General features: G+C 47.6%; 1 protein-coding gene across 5 annotated transcripts in view; it reads right to left on the bottom strand.

The window, feature by feature from the left end:
- Positions 1-10,626: 10,626 nt before the first annotated feature.
- The window catches only part of Cut (homeobox protein, cut), a 133,505-nt gene continuing 124,397 nt past the window's right edge, over positions 10,627-19,734 (bottom strand). For 2 of the 5 annotated variants that reach the window (XM_076789845.1, XM_076789847.1), the window contains exons 6-9: positions 17,934-18,288; positions 16,655-17,312; positions 16,130-16,403; positions 10,627-15,615 (exon numbers count right to left, since the gene is read on the bottom strand). In XM_076789845.1, the coding sequence (XP_076645960.1) occupies positions 13,925-15,615; positions 16,130-16,403; positions 16,655-17,312; positions 17,934-18,288 (2,978 nt within the window). In that variant the 3' untranslated portion in view covers positions 10,627-13,924. The remainder of the gene's footprint in view (positions 15,616-16,129; positions 16,404-16,654; positions 17,313-17,933; positions 18,289-19,734) is intronic. The other 3 variants (XM_076789850.1, XM_076789849.1, XM_076789848.1) reach the window with 3 other exon arrangements.

Here is a 19,734-nt window from a genome sequence, read left to right as displayed (position 1 = left end):
GTATAATTGAGTCGGCCGAGTGGCAAAACCCGTGACGGGGGTAACAGGAAAATTATTAAACCCTCCGTTCGTGCGTGCACGGTATCGGCGAGTCTACTCGCGTAGTCGTCGTCGTCGTCGTCGTCGTCGTCTATCGTTTCCTCTCGCGTGTTCCGATCTTCCACGTTTAATTACATTGTATAATTACACGGACAAACGTTGCATCGGTCCACGTCGCGCTGCTCCGTGCTTATTCCCTTTTCGCTTTGAGGGCCACGCGTCCCTGCCCCCGCGCGTCCCATTCAGATCGTTATAAATTGTCGAGAGGCGAAAACAAGGACAGCATGAAACGATACAAGCATCCTTAAAAAAGACTCGACGTTAAAACGTAACCAGGGTAATGACAATGTTAAGGACAGAAACGATGTTGATAGAATTTATCTGGAGCACAAATAGAAATATCGCTCGGGTAATTGGTCATGCACATGGGGACCACTTACGTCCAATTATTTGGCATCTTTATTGGGACGAGGATACCCTTAATTGTGTCTCCTAGAATCCCTTCCGCCAGGATCGTCCTACCAAACGGGATTGACGATCCCGTGGCTGGATCCTCTCGAATCAAGTTATCTTATCTTTGGACCTACTCCGTCGAAATCAACGAGAATCGGAATTTAGACGAAACGGTTGCAGCCTTGTTTGTCCTTATTTTCAAACACGAACGACAAGTGATTTAAAGATATTAAGCAATAGATACCGATAGAGAGACTGAAGTCGCAGCGTTCCAAAAACACGTCTGAATAATTCCGACGAAATCAAGCCGAGTCAGCAGCTTGTCGATCGATTTCATTACGACCGTTCTATTTTTCATAGACGGGTCGCGTCCTTTATTATTTAACTGGAAGTGGAAACGGCGACCGGATGCGATCGAAACAGAGTCGATTCTCCAGCGTGGGAGCGAGAGGGGCGGAATAAGCGCGGGATAACGGAGGAAATTTTGAAAAGTTGTAATCTCTGCCAACGATGAATGATGGCTGTATCGACAGAATTAATCGCAGATGCGCGAATACAGTACGCGCGCGTGTCGTGCCCGTTCGCGTGAATGCGGCGATAATGCGGCGACACATGCATAGAAAGTTCCATTCGTTCCTCGGTGAAAACCGCTTAATATCTCGGAATACATCAACCCGGCCCGCCTCTCCGCGTCCCGAAACCGGCCCGCCGATTTATCGGTGCGTACGAACGATGCACGATGAAATTCTATTTGTAAAATTCATTATGCACTGCCTCCGGTGCTAGATCCCCCGGCAGATAATCCCTTTAAAACGACGGTGTTTCGACCCGTCGTTCCGCCGCTAACAATAACAGGCTTTTACGTTTAACAACTGTCCGCGCGATTTCCGCAACACGGCTGAGACCTGAGCAACAAGCTATACTTGGAACGGACGCGGCGCCAAATGACAGTGTTCTATTAGGCCGCATCGTACATTCCTCCATGCTCGCGACACTAAAATCGGGCCACCATTAAATCGCTCCTCGATTTCGTAGTTTCTCCATCGGAAATGAAAATACACGATCGCATCGAATGCCATTCTTCGTTACTCATTGTAACTGAAAGCTCCGCATTCCCTCTTTATCGGGGAGAAATGGACAATGTCAAAATGTAGCGGATAAAAAAAGTTGATTTCTCAGACTATAAGTTTACAATGTTGTCCATCAAAGTCCCCAATTTTGTGAGCAAACGGTCTGAAATTTGATTTCCTTAATTCTCCAGCGGACCCTCTCATTGTTCATGGGAGTTTTTAATTGTATAGTTTGAGGGGTTAAAATTGGCATTCCCTATTTTTCCACTGCATCCTTCAATTATTTTAGGTGTGGCATAGAATATGGATTCCTATGGGGTGGAACGTTTAAAAAATCGTGAAGCGGGTCGTCGGAGAAAGAATGACGTTTCGCGACTTTAATTAAAAACGCATCAATTTTCGCCATGCCTCCGTGATAATCCTATTAGCACAAGTACCCGTTTCGCTCTGATATTTCGATGGAATTGTGGTGCATTTCCCCTCCGTGCCTCTCCCGCCGGGGGGCAAAAAAGAGAAGCGAGACATGACAATTATCTCCAAATCTCTAATTTACAATTTTGAATCGCGCACCGGCGAACATTATGTTCCCCGAAAGGATTATGTACATTCCGACAGCGAATTCGAATTAATTAATCCAGATGTATAAAACAAAGTGAATGTCCGCGCCGACAGATCTGCCCTTTCCATAGACAACAATGCCTTCGCGATCGAGCGGGTATTTATTAAAATTTCGGTGCTTGTCCGTGATTCGTGCTGCGAAAACTGTATTTATTCTTCTCGATATTGTTACTTCTATCGTTTCAACAAGGTAGTCGAGTGCTACCCTAGCACAAAAATATGGATAAATTGGCGGTAAAAATATTTTTAAAATTCAAGAGAGCCAATATATTGCTTTCAACTTATTCAGATTATTGGAGAAGAAAAGAAATAGATAGTAACTTTTTTTCTAAATTGATTCCAACAATTTTCATTTTGCATCAAGATGCGCAGTCTACCTGTAACAGCAGCTATCGGGTCTTCGGTAGAAGGGGGATTTCACTAAAATAAAAGAACGTAATGCGTAATGGAGGAAAAAGTTTCGAATATGCGACAATGCATCATCGACCAAGCGAAGCGATAGATAGGGGAGTGGTTGGGGGTTGGCCAGAGTGGATAGAAAACGCGGTATTGGTCCAGTGGCCTAATTCGCGTATTCTTTTTCACGACTATACACCACGCGTACGTGTAGCAAATCGAAATTCTATCTCCGAACGATGCGTGGAAGAGTGCCATCGACAAGAAGGGTGATGTCGGGGTGTGGGTGGTAGGGGAGGGTATGAACATCGCGCTCGATGCCGATATGCAGCGTATCTCGACACATCGACGAGTACAGGGAGCGCACGAGCGCGCACCAACTCTCTCGTGCACGCTGCACACACGCGCACAGACACGGACACACAGGCACCCCGAAACCAGCTCGACAGTACCTACATCGACTAAAATCAAATTCAACTGCAACCATGCTAAAGGACTTTTTTTATACGTTGCAAGCCTACCGTATGCAGAGCGAAATAAACGACAATGCGAGCCGCATCTCCGTTCTGTCCGCGTGTGCACGCGCGTTTACTGTCGCAGCCCCAGTCAGGGGTGTGAAAGGGGTGGTCAGCCCGTATACGTGTCACACCAGCAACGAACACGCGCGTAGAACGCTGGCGACGGGACGATACCGTTCGACAATGTAACACTGAATTTTTCAAATCCACGGGAAATTCTGCGATCATACCGGCGGCACAAAAAAAAAATTGTAGCGGGATATCGATTTGAGGACCGCGCCGAAGATCGAATTATGTGGAAACGACGAGCCATTCCGACGGATCGTCCTCCGGATTTTCGACGCCAAACTTGATCGATCAAAAATGAAATTCTAAAGTTAACTACTGTTGCCAGCGATATGTCCCTGCGTATTGCTCGGGCGGGCGTGGTTCTGTCGCTCTATCTGTCGCCAGGTGCGTACAGAGGGCGTGGTTTGCTTCCTCTCTGTATAGAGTGAGATAAAGGGTGTAATTTTTTTAGGTTTCTTGCCGTAAAGAGCTCCGCGGAATATGATTTTGTTTCTCTTCCTACGTAGAGTGCCATAATGGGCGTGGTTTGATGACACTCTCTCCCCTGAAATGTCTCGAAGGGGCGTGGCTTCGTTGATCTCCCTGTGTAAAGTGTCTCGAAAATGAGGAGCGCGTAATTCCATTGATGTACCTTATAAATTACATGAAGGAAGTGTGCTTTCGTTGTTGTTTCAGTATAGAGAACTCCGTGGGGCGTGGTTTGTAGAAAGCTCTGAGTGGGCGTAGCTGTGTGGCCCACGAGGGTCCTGAGAATGCGTGGCTTCCGCTTCGCGATAGGAATTTCCGATTAGCCAATCAGTCATAGGAGTGCAATTTACTTTAAAAACGAAAGAGGTATCGAATGCGCGTTACGTGCACGTAATAGCCGAAGGTGAAACTAATTAGACAATAAGTAAAATCGGACGCGATTTGCTCGGAATTATACAGCTCAAAGGCAACATGCACGGTCGAAGTTACCGTATTGCTTTGTAATTATTTCACCGAACGTATTCATTTCTGATCCATATATGTATATATGGATTTACTCCGGTAGAGGAACTGCACGATGATAATTAACTTTATAAATTTTATATAAATTCGCGAAACAATTTAACAAGACACAAGTTCATTTCGCAGCGGCGGTATTCTCGTAGCATCCACACGATACTACCCCCCACCCCGCCGCCCAATTATCTGGACATCGTTTATTCGAGCATTGCTTAATTCGACGCCGAATCATTTAAACACCATGGCGAGCATATTGCAACGGAGAACGGTTAAAAGAGAGAACGGTTCCAAGACGACAATAAAACCGTGCCATACAAAGTCGACGCGGGATAAATTATTAAAATTATTCGAGCGGCTCTTGAATCATTTAATTGGCCGTTAACCGTGCACCAATATTGTTCCCATAAACGGCCGATCGAAAAGCCCGGTCGCCGTGGGGTCGCGCGCGACCTTCCTGGTTGTTTTCGTCGGAAACAATATCACGGAAAAAATATCGGCAGCCGAACGCGAGCTTACACGACGCGTTTCAATCGAATTACCATCGATGAATTTATATTGACTCTCTTACCCGGCGTTATTCGATAAATACAATGGTCGCCAATTAAAAGCGCTCGTGCAAGGCAACGTAAACAAACGATCGACGAACGCGCTGCCGCTGGTGTGTGTGCGTGCGTGCGTGCGTTCACACGCCTGTGCGTTTCCGTGCGCGGTTTTACCAGACGCGTGCGTAGGGTTGCGTTTGCACGGTGTTCGCGATAGGAAGGCGATTCGCCATAAATTTGTCGGCCGGAGACACCAGGGGGACTCTTTCGTATTCGCGTCGTAGCTTATCACGCGTCGCGGATGCCAACGAGCCGTGGCTCGTGTTCGAGCCCGAATGCCTTATCTCGATCACGAGATTCGACTCGGAAGGGTTTGTACATACGGATGACGCGAGGTGGCGGCATGGGGGACGGCTCATATCGGGGGCGGCTCTATGCAAAGTTATACCGTCACGTCGCGTCGGGACCGACGCGAGAACGTCGACTTCGGTTTCCGATGCTCACCGCGAGGAAAAGTCCACGAAAGTCGGTGTAACGATAAATCTCCTCGCGACGCATCCACCGCCGGTTCAGAGGCAATTTACCCGAAGCTTCGATAAACAAGAATTCGAACGCAACGCGACAACCTAGCCCGGGAACTAGGCCGAGATTGACGCAAGAGAACCGAAGCCGCGAGCCTTGGCTTCTACCGGAAACCGAAACGCTCATCCGACACCTTCGGTTCGCAATGGGTCAATTTTCCATTGAAAATTATGCGTCTGTAGCGGGTGTGGACGTAGACTGCCCCGTGGGGCACTGTCCTGGCGCCGGAGGAGGCGGGATCTATGAGACCCCGCCTACTCTGGGCGGAGCCTCGTGTCGGACTCCCGTCTGACTCGCTACTGGTCGATTTGGGGCGAGAATCGTTCAGCATTTATGTACTAATGGCTATTTTTCTATTTAACTAAGCCAAGAACAACTTCCGTTTTATTTTTCAAAATTTACATCAACCCTGCAAATTTTATCTGATACGTCACTTACGTCCTTCTGTCACTCTGTTGAAGTAGTATTTATTTTGGAAAGGAAATTGGTATACGTCAGTATAAATAACAGTAATACTATATCTGTTTCTCTTGTTTCTTTGGCACAGTTGCTGTACAAGTGCTTAATCGTGGAAAATTAGGGACAGTCTCATTCCCAGTGTCTCTTTCGTGGCCGAACGTTGAACTTAAAAGCGGTTTTGTTAATCGAAGAAGGCACGGGTCACCGATATCCCGACGTGACGTGACCCCTTTAAAAGTTTCGAGTAGCTGCTTGTTATTCTCATTACACAATGAGGTTAGCTTAATATCTAATTATTACCAACTTCCTGCCTCTGTATCCTCTTTCACCTCGAGTTTCCCATATTTTTCTTCCCTTCCCCTCTATCATCCTCCCTTTCTTTCCGACCTAACCCATCGGCTTGCCTACCGGTTTCGCTGCTCGAGGCACTTTTCCAAGCGCTAAATGGCAACCAAACTGGAAACTCAAGAGTCTCGATGAACTACCCTTTACATTTCGCAGACTAAACTTTGAAGGAAATAAGAAGGAGAGGTGGAGAGACGGAGTATCGAGATGATCTCGTTCGATGACGCAGTCTGAAGATCCCCGCTGCGGCGTTCATTAATCCTCGTGTAAAACACTACATTTCGTATGCTGTTGTGCTTTATGGTTGCAATGTATATGCTTGTGACTGAAATACCAATTAAGGGCAGTCGGATGTTGCAACACCGCCAGGGGTTTATAGCAAAGCTGTTGAAGCAAGTGCTAAAATAAAAGAGAGAAAACACCTCGGATCGCACAGGGTTAAACAAGCTTTCGAAATGATTGTTTAGAAAAACTGTTCCATACACGCTCCGAAGTTAAGTGCAGTTGAACTTGAAACAATATTTACAAGTATGCGACATTCGTGTTGCTCGCGCAATCTTACGATACATCCGTCCCAGGCAAAATAGGGCGATTTATGTTGGGAATAATGAGTTTGAGCGCGTGCGCTGTTTATCTTCGGGTGCTTAATAGGATAATCGGGAGCCGAGTAGCTCGCGTTCGCCAAAATCAACAATAAAGTAAGGAAAACAGTTGTTTGCACGGTAGGGTGCACGATGCAGGAAGGCCACACATCTTCCGGGAGGACAGTAACGCTGAGGAACAGCCGCGGGCGGCTCCGCGCTACAAACAGAATCCCACCCCCAACGAGGAATATCTGAATTTTCCTCTCCTACCTCCCTCGATTTTCTTCGTTCGGCCGGGGTTCTTCGTTAGCGGTTTCGAGGGTAAAGTACCGTGGAGTTAGCTAATTGGTTGAACGCCTCCGGGCAGCTACTCCCGGAATCCATGAGATATCCAAAACCCTTCGGCCTCTCCCCATATTTCCTCCGTCTCGAACCTTTAGTCCCTCCTGGTTCCCTATCTATATCTTGGCATCTGAAACGACGCGAGGAAGAAGGAGGTATAACTATATACTTTCTTCGAGATTACGAAATCGCGTCCTCAAGGGGGAGGACGAACTAGCGTGCGCGCGCGCGCGCGCGGTAGTAGCCACAGTGTCCCTGTCTTTCTCTCTCTCTCTCTCTCTTCACGTGTACGTGTATGTGTTTGCGAGCGTGTAGAACGGAATGAACACTCCGGAGGACGTTCCCGTCGAGTTTATCGTGAAAGTTTTCGCCAGTTGTCCGAGGATAAGGACAAAATCCAGAGATCCCGCTCGGCGACAATGAGGACTTCTACAGACGATATCCGACGATCGTAATATAGTGCCGCTGATTCCGACGGCCAGGATAGCCGCGGGATATCGTAACCGATGTTTGTTAGTTTTACCCCTTGCTCCGGGTTCAATTTTACGGGATCCGACCCCGGGGAACGAGCGTTATTTACGCCCCCGTGTTACGTTATACTTGACGCTGCTTGCCAGCATCCGGTAGGCTTCGCACCTCTCTAACTGGAATGCTATCACACTGGCGACGACAGTCCTAAACTTGCTAATAAATAATTTAATACTTTCACCAGAATCCTAGCCAACCCTGAAAATCCTATAAAATCTCTTTCAACCTTCTAGCGCTCTGATTTAAACTAACAATAGGCGCGTACACCGTCTTAACAGGGAACGCCGACGGTTTCAAACAGCGAATTATTTGGCAAACAACGTGCTTATGATTATAATTATAATCTGGGAACAAAGCGGGCCGTTGTATTCGTCAAAACGGCCGGTGAATAATCGGCTAGCATTGAGCCCGCGAATAATAGTCGTCCTTTGCGAGCAGCAATTAATGTGCAATTATTTTACACGATAAGCGTATCGGTATCCCTTTAGAGGAAGTTGGCGAACGGTGCTTTCGCGTTATACCCCGTCGTCACGGGCGTGATGTAAATTATTAAAAACCCGTAATCCTATTAACGTGTATTTTGCAGTGTTAAGCTGGAGAGAACGTGCGCCACGATCCCTGTAACACGTCAAAATTTCCGGCAACCCCTTCTCGGCCGTGGTTATAGATTGAATCGAGAATTGTGCTTTTCAATGCGGCTCTGTACCCAGCACGGGATGATTACGAAATTATACGAGCGCATTGTGCGCTCGATTAAAGCAAACGCCTCACGGCGGATTCTTTTATTTCATTGGGTAACTGCGCGTACACGTTTGCATGCATACACGACGATCTGCTGATTTAACCAAGTCGATATTATACCGTCCCGATCGATGCGTCCCAACGTATTCCCTCTGGGAAGAATCGTGGACATTGTGTGCATTACGAGACGATACAAACCTCGCATAAATGAGCCCGGTACTGTACATGGAATAAATGATACGGGCCGAAAATACACCATATTTATCGATAACAACGATATTCATATGTGACAATGTATTAAATGGAACAATGTAGTTGTTACACCAATCTTTATAGTCGAAATGACTCCCACCATATGCGCGTTCTCTAACCTGTTACAAGTACCGCTTCTCCTAAAGAATACAAATCAGAAGTTCTAGGATTAAAATATTCCAAAGTTCAAGACTTGTTTCGGGCACCAGTTAATTCGAATCAATATTGCAATGTGTGTACATGAATCGTATCTCTAACAAATGATAGATTTTAACTGTTGATGAAAAACAGCTTCTTAAGCAGGTAGTCCCATCTATGACGAAATCTTCGAAGCGTTGGATCAATGTTACCAACAAATGATAAAGTTAGGAAGGTGCGCAGACGAAAGTGTACAGAAGCGAGCCAACCATGACATGGAATTCCCTGTTCCACGATCTGGCATACCGACATTTTTAAAAATCAATAAACACCTGCATAACAGGCGGCTGTACAATAAGATCCCTACAGACTTTGTATCGTACGAACACCGACGTGGTACTGTTAATGTGACTGGCGTACTCCTACATCTCGTCTGTGATATTGGTTCCACAATATTAGTTCCGACCGATACGGTAGGATGTGGTGACATACATTGGGTAATTGGTCTACTCCTGTACCTCATCTGTGTCCCAGGTAACTGGGAGCGGTCGGTAATGGCCCCAATATCGAGATACTCGACATCGGCACCGACGAGATATCTCATTTCCTCTCTGGCACCTCTCTTACCTTCAACGGTTTGCTACGAGTAACACAGTTATCTTCCAGGTTCTAATCATCTGTAGGTAGAATTTCTCTAGCAGTGTTATTCTATGATATCATTGGATTATTTTCTAGTTAACGGTTTTGCCACGAATAGGGCAATTGTTTTCGATGTTTCAGTGGTTTTAATCATCTGTCGATAACAGTGGTCTAGCAGTTTGAGCATTTTGCCACCACGAGATGGGATGGCGCTACAGTAGTGCACAGTTAAGTGTCTGTAGTCCGGACCTAATCTGGATATGGAGTAAGTAGGTGGCTTCTGCGAATTCAACTGAAGGAAGAACGGGTGATATGCGTGAGTGAGATACCGATACTTGTCACGAATCAAGTTTCAATCGGTCTGCTCGAAACTCAGTCCTAGGTCCCATTTTCTTTTTTTTTTTTTGGAAAATGGGTACACGTAAGTGTGCAAAAAGCAAACGCTTAAATGTGTACTACCGTATTGTTATATTTTACAGAATGATAAACTTATGCTGAAACTGCTAACTTATCCATCAATTCTATCTGCATATGAAGCTGATTGAGTAGCTCACTCATTCTTTGCTACTTTGGTCCATCATAAGTACGACACAGTGCATTTTCCGAGCTCGTACGTGCATTAAAATACATTTTACATTCTAATGGAGCATGAAAATCTCAGACTCGAATAAAAAAAATCATTTTTGCTTGGGCCAAAGAATTCTGATACAATTGGCTAATGGCATCTTCCATAGTACTATATTCTGTCATACAAGCATCATTGATGTCACGAAAGGATATGGGATTTTCACAAAGGTGGTCCGGGAGTTCGTTCGAAACCCGGAATAAGATCTCTCGTGTGTCTTCAATACTTTGTATACCTTATTTATTTTTCTTTTTCATCTTCGTATAATAATCATAAACGTACAATTTAAAACAATAGTGCTCGTGTGTGAGTGTGTATGTTGTGTACGTGTATGCAATGTACAGGATAATCTTTAAGCTATAATACAGTTCGAAATGAAATACAAATCAATAAACTATTACGTTAGGTAAACCTTTCTCGATCTTTTTTTGTTTTAATACAATTATTTTCACTACTGAATGACAATGTTCTTTTTCCTCATCCCCTCCATTCTCGCAGGTGTATAATACCTTTGTTTTATCCGCTTGTCCCACTAAAAATTTTTGATCATTTGACGCGGAGCTTGGCCGCGAGTGTACGCAAAGAGCCTCGACATGTGTGTACCGTTCCGTTCATCCCCCCCCTGAACGTCTCTATCTACAGTTACCATGTTTTGTTTAACCGCCCGTCCTGTTTTCGTTTTTTTCTTTTTCCTTTAAATTCTCGTCCCGTCGAAATTCCACGTTTAATTCTTTTTCGGTTTTTCTTTTTCTCGTTTATTATTTCTCTCGGTAAGTCGCTTCTGTAAAATATTCATTATTATGTTTACGATATGATTTTTCCTTCGATCCCGGATGGTCCTGCGTGTGAACCTCCGCTCGCGTCGTCCGCCACGAACCCTATATTACAAACTTCCATGCCTCCGAGACTGGGTCCTCGCCTAGAAAGCCGTTTCCGCTTAAATAATTAAAGCTATCTGCTATCTAGAGTCTATTCGGTATCTACAGAAGAACCTATTGCGTCTCTCTTACTCGAGAAACAAAAGGATGGAGAAAAACGGTGAAAAAGAGAATGGGGAATATTTCGGGGAGGAGAGAGATGAATATTCGAAGGGGGGTGCTGGCGTAAGAACAAAAAATGAAAAGAAAAAGAAACAGAACCAGGAAAACGAAAGTAGGAAAGAAGTGGAGTGGAGAAAACAAAGGAAACCGCTCGCGCGCGCACGCCGATCGTCCCCGAGGGAGTCGAGTTTCACGCGGTTTGCTCAGTTGCGCGATCGGCGACGATCGAGCCTCTTTTCTCTCGCCTCGTAACCCAACGAGATCGACGATCGTTCGACGATACAGCGTGTTGACGTTTGAGATCCTTTTTCTGCCTGAACTTCGGTTGATTTGGTTCGATGTCGTTGAGTTACGAGCGACGGCGAAACTAATAATAAAGGGTATTTAGAATAATCGTAATAGTTAGAATAATAATCGTAAGAATAATCGTAACGTTACGAATAAAACGGTGGTCGGGGATGATAAATAGATTGTGTGGTGCCGATGACGATGCCGGTTCCCCCGGGAAAGTAGATTCGAAAGAAAGAAACAGACTGTCGGATCACTGGTCTCTCAATTAGCAATGCCCTTTTTTGTTAAGTGTTCTTCTCACTGGTTGGCTGTCTCGCTCGTTATTCACGCGTTCGCTCGGTCTCACTCTCGCGTTCTCTCTTTCTCTTCGTTTTCACATTCGTTCTCTCACTCGCACGTTCACCCGCTTTCGCTCTGTAGCCATTGTTCGTTTCAACTGCGGACTAGAATTTAATCGAAGATTAAAATTTAATCTGGTAAATACAAGTTTGATTCGTAATATCGAGGATAATTTTTGCCCCTTTCACGCTCACGCACGCAAGAGAAAAAAAAATGATTGGAACACTCATACTGGTCTCACTTTGCTCTTTCTTTCTCTCACTCTTTCTCTCTCTCTCTCTCTCTCTCTCTCTCTCTCTCTCTCTCTCTCAGACTTCGATAGTGTACGGTAATTTTCTTTATCCATAATTATATGTTCTTCTGCCGCGGCCGTATGATTATCAGCCTTAACGGTGCGTTTCCAAACTTTGCAACTGTTACTTCCCCGCTCGTTCGTTTGTCCCCGTTTTTCTCGTTTCCCCTGGGCTCGGTTTTTCTTCGGAAAGTTTGGTTTTTTTTTTCTTCACTTTGATCCGACGATTGGAAGCTCAGCGTTAAGTCTTTTGCTCATCGATCGCGTTCAGTTCCGCGTGGATATATCGCTATTAGAGAGTTAAGTGTGGTAATTAAGTATAATATACAAGATTCGTGTACGTGTAATGTTCTCGTAATGTTTCCGAGTCTCTTCTCTTTGTACAGATATTTACAAGGTTTGGATGCGAGCTGACGGTGGCACGCTTTAACATCCGGTTTAAAGATGCCGGCGCATCTTCGCATCGCGCGCGCACGCGCACGGGGAGAATTTATAATGCTCCTCTCCTCATTCTCTCTTTCTCTCTCTCTCTCTCTCTCTCTCTCTCACTCTCTCTCGCTCGCTCTCTCTCTCTCTCGCTCTCTTTCTCTCTCCCGCCTCCCCCGGCGCGATCGTGTTTTCCATTTGTTTTAAATTTTATCATCGCATATAAGCTCTATCACATTGGCTTCAAAAGCCGTATATCGTAATCGCGATAAGAATTCGAATGGTAATAAAATAATACAATATAACCAATAATAATAATATTAATAATATTAATAATAATAATAATAATAATTGTATAATAATAGTAATAATAAAATAGCAATGATAACGTAAGCCTAGTAATACGTTAATATTGGTAGTAACTGATTACCTCGATCACCGATCGTCTCGTACAATTAGTTCTCTCTCTCTCTCTTTCTATCTTTTTGCGTTTCGTTCGGTAATGAAAAACGAGAAAGGAAAAACAAACAATTTCGAGTGGACAGATTCCGCTGTTTCCGCGCTCGCCGCCGGTGAACGACGATTATTCTTAACGAGAGACGAAAATTGTATAACAGTTAGCCGGTGTTCCGTGTCGTCGGTGCGTTTCAGCCGGTTTCCTCGCGATTTTTCGTTTCGCAAGCCCTTTCGTACGCGCGAAATCGAGCGGCGCGCTTCGAAACCGAAACAGACGAAAATGAAGGTACGTAATCGGAGAGCGGAGTGTAGTAACATTAACAGCTTAACGACTATGGGACAGGAGAAGTGTATAAACAATATAACATGAATCACAATTATGCAATAATCGCTCATCCCGACGCGTAATTAGATAAAATTAATAATAATTTGATCTAACAATTGGTTACTCGTAGATTGCACTCTGACGAACCCGCGCCCGTTCCGTTCTCCAACCAATTCGCTCGGCCATTTTCGTTTTAGGTTCGCGTCTCGGTTACAGAACGAAAGTGATCCGGGTTCTCTCTGGTTTCGAGCGAATTTCGCGACGATCTCGCTCTCTCTCTCTCTCTCTCTCTCTCTCTCTCTCACTCTCTCTCACTCTATCTCTTTTTCTCTCGCCAAGCCGCATCGTCGTACAGTCTTTTTAACAAATACAAATTCCGCCAAACTGTGCAAACCGCGCGCACTACCCGTCGCACAGCACAGCAGGCAACGTGTATCTTTTTACGAAAAAACAGTTCGCTTCATTTCTTTTGATTGAGCTCCGTCTTCCTCGATAGCAGCCTCCTTTCTATCCGGTAGCCCCCGCACTGGCGTGTTCGCACGCGCACATGTCCGTGTGAGTGTGTGTCTTTTTTTGTTTGTTTTTTTTTTGTTTGTTTGTTTGTTTCACATATCCTACTTGTATTTGCCTCCCTATGATAATGCCCTCGTGGTAGGCAGGACACGGCCAATCAGGCCTGGCCGAATCCTATGACTGGTTTCCTCGTTTAAGAACTTAACTAGGCCGTGGTCGCCCGGCAGACCCCCGGCCGTACGCAGTTTTGGCATGTTTCGACGTCGTCCTTCGCCCTCGTCATCTAGCTCTGAACACGAACAGAGCATTCCACCCTTAATAGTCCCACGTCTCTTCCGGCTCGTGTTTCACCACGTTGTCCTTGGGACTCTCCTCCGTGGACTGTTGCGTTTGCTGCGTGGAGGGCGGTCTGGGCGACGTCGCCGGACTGTTCTGTGCGGACTTCGGACTAGGTAGAGGACTATCCCTGTCCTGGCCGTTGTTCCCAGAGACGGAGGAGACGTCGCTCTGCGCGTCCTCCTCGTATCTGTCCTGAACCGGCGTCGGCTCGACCCTGATCGTCTCCTCGGCCTCCCTCTTGACCCCGTAATCGTCCGTCTGCATCACGCAGACACCGTTGATGATCACCTCGTCCCCCGTCCTGGGCGGTTCCTGCCATTCAGGATTCACCCATTGCGGCGCGGCAGGTTTTCTTCTATTCGATCTGACGGTGGTGGGGGCGGAAGGTGTCTCCGTCGGCTCTCTCTTTATGCTACCCGCGGAGCCCTCGGAGTCCTCGCTGCCGAGGTTGCTCATGGCGTCCTCGACGTCCTCGTCCTCGAACTCCTGGTTCGGCTCCCTCTTGAGCGCGTTCATCGACAGGTCCAGGCCGGAGCACTGTTCCTTCAACGCGTTCCCGACGAGGGCGGCCAGGTTAGGGTTGAAGTACGGGGAGTAGGGCAGAGGCACGTTGCCCAGGCCCAGTCTCTCCTTCTGGATCTCCAGTAGTCTTTGGTTCAACAGCAGTCGGAACTGAACGGGGTCGAACGGCTGGCCGGGTTCTCTGGGAGACTGCGGCTCCGGCTGGCCGTGCGGCGTCTGCTGTTTCAGTCTCATCCGGTGATTGTGAAACCAGTTGGTTATCGTCCTCGAGGACAGCGCCAGCTCGCTGGCTAGAAACTCGATGGTCGCCACGTTTGGGTACGGGTCCAGGGCGAATGCGAGCCTCAGGGCCTCCTTCTGCTCCTCCGAGAACAGGACACGTTGCTTCTTGGCCGACGCTGGACCAGGACCGGGCGAGGCGGCGTGGTAGAACTCGGCCGTGTCGTTGCTGGACGTGTCCGAGCTGTTGTCGTGACCCGGACCGCTGCTCCGTCGTCTTTTGTTCGCTTCCCTCCGCTCGTTCTTCAGCGCTTGTAGCCGGTCAACGTTGTGCGCGTCCGACAGCCACAGCTGCATCCTGATGAACGGCTCCCGGCCCTTTATGCTGAGCATGTGCCAGGGCTTCGGTTTGCTCAGCAACTCGCTCACCGATCCTTGCGAGAGACCGAGAACAGCCTCGCCGAAAATCTTCTGGCCGATGTTGTTCGCCAGCAGCGCCTCCTTGATCTTCGTCGTGATGGTCTGCGTGTCCAGATCCTGCGTCAACGCCGCCATCTCGTATACGCTCGGCGAGATGTGCGGGTGGAGGCCGCGAAGGGGCGACGGGGTCATTTGATGATGCGGCGAGTGGAGGTTCATCTGCTGTTGCTGTTGCTGCTGCTGTTTCTTCTGCAGCTCCTGCATGCTCAGCTGCGTGTGAGGAAGATGAGGACCCGGAGGGGTTAGCATCATCGGAGGTGGTGGCTGCGGGTGCTGAGGATGCTGAGGACTCGGTTGAGGAGGTCCCAACTGCATCTGGCTTTCCTGCTGGTGCTGCGCCGCCGCCTGGGCTGCAGCCTGTGCCGCCGCTTGCGCCTTCGCTGCGTTCTGAAGCTGCTCCTGGACCAGCTTCGTGGGAGGCATAGGCTTCATCGGGGTCCCACAAGCTGTTGAAAGAGGACAAGAGTCGTTCAAGCGACGTCGCACAGGCAAACTTGCGCATTATAGTCCGAAAGCTCGGATGGATCTTAGAATGTTGCTTCGTTAGTTGCCACTAGAGCTACGCGAGAAGCCTTGAATGCCGGGTACCCGATGGTCGCGACGAGTCGGATTTTCGAAAATTTTGGGATTCTACAGAATTTTCGGGACTCCAGAGAATATTGAAGAATCCCGAAATTCTCGATCCGTCCTGGCTCGACATTTTCGAGTTCTCGCACACCCCTGGTTGACACCTCCGCGCTGTTTAGATCAGTGCTGTCCAGGAAGAGACTGATTATCCTACATTGTATCTAGTTCATGTGGTGTGGAACCTTGTACAACTGAAGAACTGTTATGGATTGATGGACCTGGTGGACAGCACTGTTCCAATCGCGCTTGTGTTTGCTGGTTAGCATCATTCGGCGCGCGATATCGAGCTCCCAAACTATGCGTTTAGTAAAAGAACAAAACATCTATATTGACCTGAGTTAAACTTACGAGGCAGGCCACCGTAGCCGCCGGTCCTCATCAGTTTCTCCGGGGCGATCTTGTACTGGCTGGCCACCAACTTGTGCACGGCGTTGTCATCCTCGAGGAACATCTTCATCCGGATGAACGGCTCGCGACCTTTCTGCGTGAGCATGTGCCAGGGCTTCGGCCGTGCTAGCAGATCGGAGACGGATCCCTGGGACAGGCCCAGCACCGACTCGCCGAACAGACGCTGGGAAATCGAATACTGGGACAGTTGTTCCTTCACCTGCGATCATTCATCAGTCCCATTACTCAACGTTCCTTCTTGTCTCGAACCGTTTGCACTCGTCTCGGAGACGTCGTATTAAGAGGAGGGGTTGAGAAAGCTCTCAAAAAAACAAAAAATTGCGACCAACTTCGCAATGTTCAAGCTGGTTTAGATGACGCTAAGATGATTTTTAGCGGTGCCCCAGAGTAGTGAGTCGAGTGCAAAGGGTGAAAAGGACGAGCGAAGAGGGTGGAAGACGGCAAACTTACTCTCTTGACGATGTCCTCGGTGTTAAGGTTATTGTACATGTCGAACTGTTGCTGGGTGATGGGTGGCAGTACAGCTTTCAGCGGCCTCTGGTTGGCCGAGTGATGGGTAGGCGTGGACGGTTGACTGATCAGACTATTCGTGATGGAGGCCATCCTCTGGAGAGGACTGGCCGCCGCCGCCCCGGAGAATTCCTCGCTGGGAGTCATCGCGGGTGGAAGAATGGAATTCCCGAGCGGAGAGCTCGCGCTGGATCCGCTCGGGGTGGATTGCGGCGCGGTGGTCTCCTGCTTAGGCCTGACCAACGAGAACGCGCTACCCGCGTGTCTCATAGCCTCCTCCACCTTCTCTTTCTCCTCCTCGGAGATGCCGTTGATCATCTTATTCCTAGGGTCGATCTTGCCCAGGCTCAAATCCTGGACACCGCCTCCGTTCGTCGCCAGGTGGTGTTGCTGGAGTGCCTGTTGCTGAAGCGCCAGGAGTCCCGGCAGGCCAGGAAGTCCCGGCAACCCTGTCAGCGACGGGTTCTGACCCGGCGTTGGGTTCAGCTTCTGCAGCTCCCGATGGTACGCGTCCAACGCCAACCGGATGTCCTCCTGCGTGCGCTCCATCCCCTGAAGTCCACCCTGGCCGCCACTGAAAAAGTGCGGAAACATCGCGCTGCGATCAGTCGAGCTCTCGTGCTGTCCTCAATAATGATCAATAGCAGGGACACGGTGATATCGTATGCTACCCGAGCCGCGTGATGGCGTGTATTCGCGCTAGCACCTGACAGTCGGGTGTTAAGTAATGAAACAGATATAGTGGCCTGATAATTTTAGACGGGAACGTCAGCCTGTCAGAAGTGTTCAACGTCGTCACGATCCGTTCTGACTCACGAGATCTATGGGACGCTGCTGGATCAGAGGCGAGGCTGGCTGCGAGGATTTATTGAGATTTTTAACGCCTCATATGCTCCTCGGACGAACATTTACACTCACAACTAACTCATATTCGACACTTTTGAACTCGTGGACCACACTAGTCAATGTTTTACGATTATATGCGTTTACTATGTCATTTATTGTACGTCTTTTGTTTTTCTACGATAGTATGTGTGGTCCACGAGGGAATGACTCCAGCGACAGCATAATCAGGAGACCAATCATTTCTGATCGTGAATTAAACTTTTCTGACGAGCATACGATGGTTAAAGAGGTGTCCTAAGTTGGAGGGGGTATCGGCAATTATCTTGGTGGGTTTTCCACGTGTTAGAAGGAATCGCGTAGGCACTAGGATTACCTGGAAGAGAACTCTCGGGGCCCGCGGAGGTCGTCCACCCTTCTGCCCATTATCTTGGCCAGCTCCTCCTGGTAGATCCTGACTACCTTTTCCTGCGGAATGTCATCGTTCTCGTATTTCTTCAGTCTCCTGTTCTGGCTGTCGAGCCTGTCCTTATTGAACGGGCTCGGACAACCGATCCTACTCGGACTTTTGCTGTCGGCGTCGTTAGACACCTCGTGCTCGCCCCTCATCTGTAGGTGGCCAGACTCCGAGAGGATATGCGCCAACCTTTCGTCACTCATTTCCGGCGGACCACCTTCCTGTGGTCCGCGCGCGAACGCTGGCATTCCCTGCTCCTTGCCTGAAACATACTCTACGGGTGAGGCACAACTTGTGGTGCGTTCTTACTCGGTTCGGTCTTAAAGGTACATATAGAAAAAGAAAGTAAATTAGAAACAAGGACGAGGGACTCGGCGCCCCAATCGAATCACTCTTTCCGCATCGCCGCCATCAATTTACCAAGACTCTCTGTCCCCGTAATATCGTTTCGATAAACACTTTTGCCGCGTTTTATCATCCTTCGATCAAAGCTCTTCAAACAGATAATTGTCTCGCGCGAGATATTAGAGACTTCTTGGAACCTGGTCGCAAGACTCCGTCAAACGCACACGCCGCGAGTTCTGCGAGACCCTCTTGTGCGAGACTGTCGCACTTTTAAACCACTTCCAAATTTTAAACTAAAATTCCTCAACTTTTCGAAATCGTCATTTAGTCGCACGACTTCTGGGGATTAAATGAAGCGAACAGCGGTCATATTAGGGACAGAAAGAAGACTAGAAGACTATCTGCAAGAAGTACATCAAAAAATGTGCTTAGAAACATTGATAAAGAGTATCCTTCGTTTCAGAGTTAAGATTGCATAAACTTCGGATGATCTCCCTGCAGAAAATATCAAAATTTCCCAGAATCCGAGCGCAAGCATTTGTCAAACGTTCCGCGGCTTCAGGCTCTAGAAGACCCTCAAATTTCCCAGCGATCAATGCCGTACAATTTCGCCCGTCGCAGGACGATGCTCGATAAGGAAGAAGCAGCCCCACGTGTCTAATCAAGTCTGCGGGGGCTGATTTCATGTCCGATCGAACGAGGTAGCAATTAATACAACGCAAAATCAATAACACCGGCTCGAAAGCCGAAGGCAGACTATACGCTCCTGCGACGATAATTAAAATATCCTTTTCTGGGTTAGGCCCACCCCTGCGGCTTTCCTCTCTCGCAAACCGCTCAAGAGTGTAGCTCTCCTACGTGTTTCTCGTTTAATTGACCAATCAGCGGTAAGATTCAGACGAATGAGCCATCGATCATGTCTTTGATTGCTCTACTGGCTCTCTGCTATCCTGCTGGCCGTCGATCGACGCATGTTCAATCCAGAGGACGGCCGTCAAACCGGTACCGGATCGGTCGAAATTCTAGGTTGCGATCGATAAGCGATCTTCCGAATTGGAAAGTCAATTTTGAAAAAAAAAAGAACGGAGACCATTAACTGGGAGATTTAATTCCGTATTGTGGGTTAGACTATGGGCTTTACTAACACATCAGAAAATGTTCAGAATGTCGTCTGAATTATTAACTCGTCAGGGACGACATCATACTGACTCTACCAAATATTTAAAAATTGATTACACGTGGCCAAATTATTCGATATGATCAACTTTCACACTTTAACATTTACTTTCTCTTAACGCAGAAAATTCTCATCTCGCATACAGATCTGAAGTCCAGTATTTGGCAATTAGAGATGATTCGAAATTTGGTTCTCGTG

The sequence above is a fragment of the Halictus rubicundus genome, chromosome 6 (genome assembly GCF_050948215.1).
Source record: "Halictus rubicundus isolate RS-2024b chromosome 6, iyHalRubi1_principal, whole genome shotgun sequence".
NCBI lineage: Eukaryota > Metazoa > Arthropoda > Insecta > Hymenoptera > Halictidae > Halictus > Halictus rubicundus.
The sequence above is the reverse complement of the archived record's forward strand: the minus strand, read 5'-3'. Positions and strand labels throughout refer to the sequence as shown.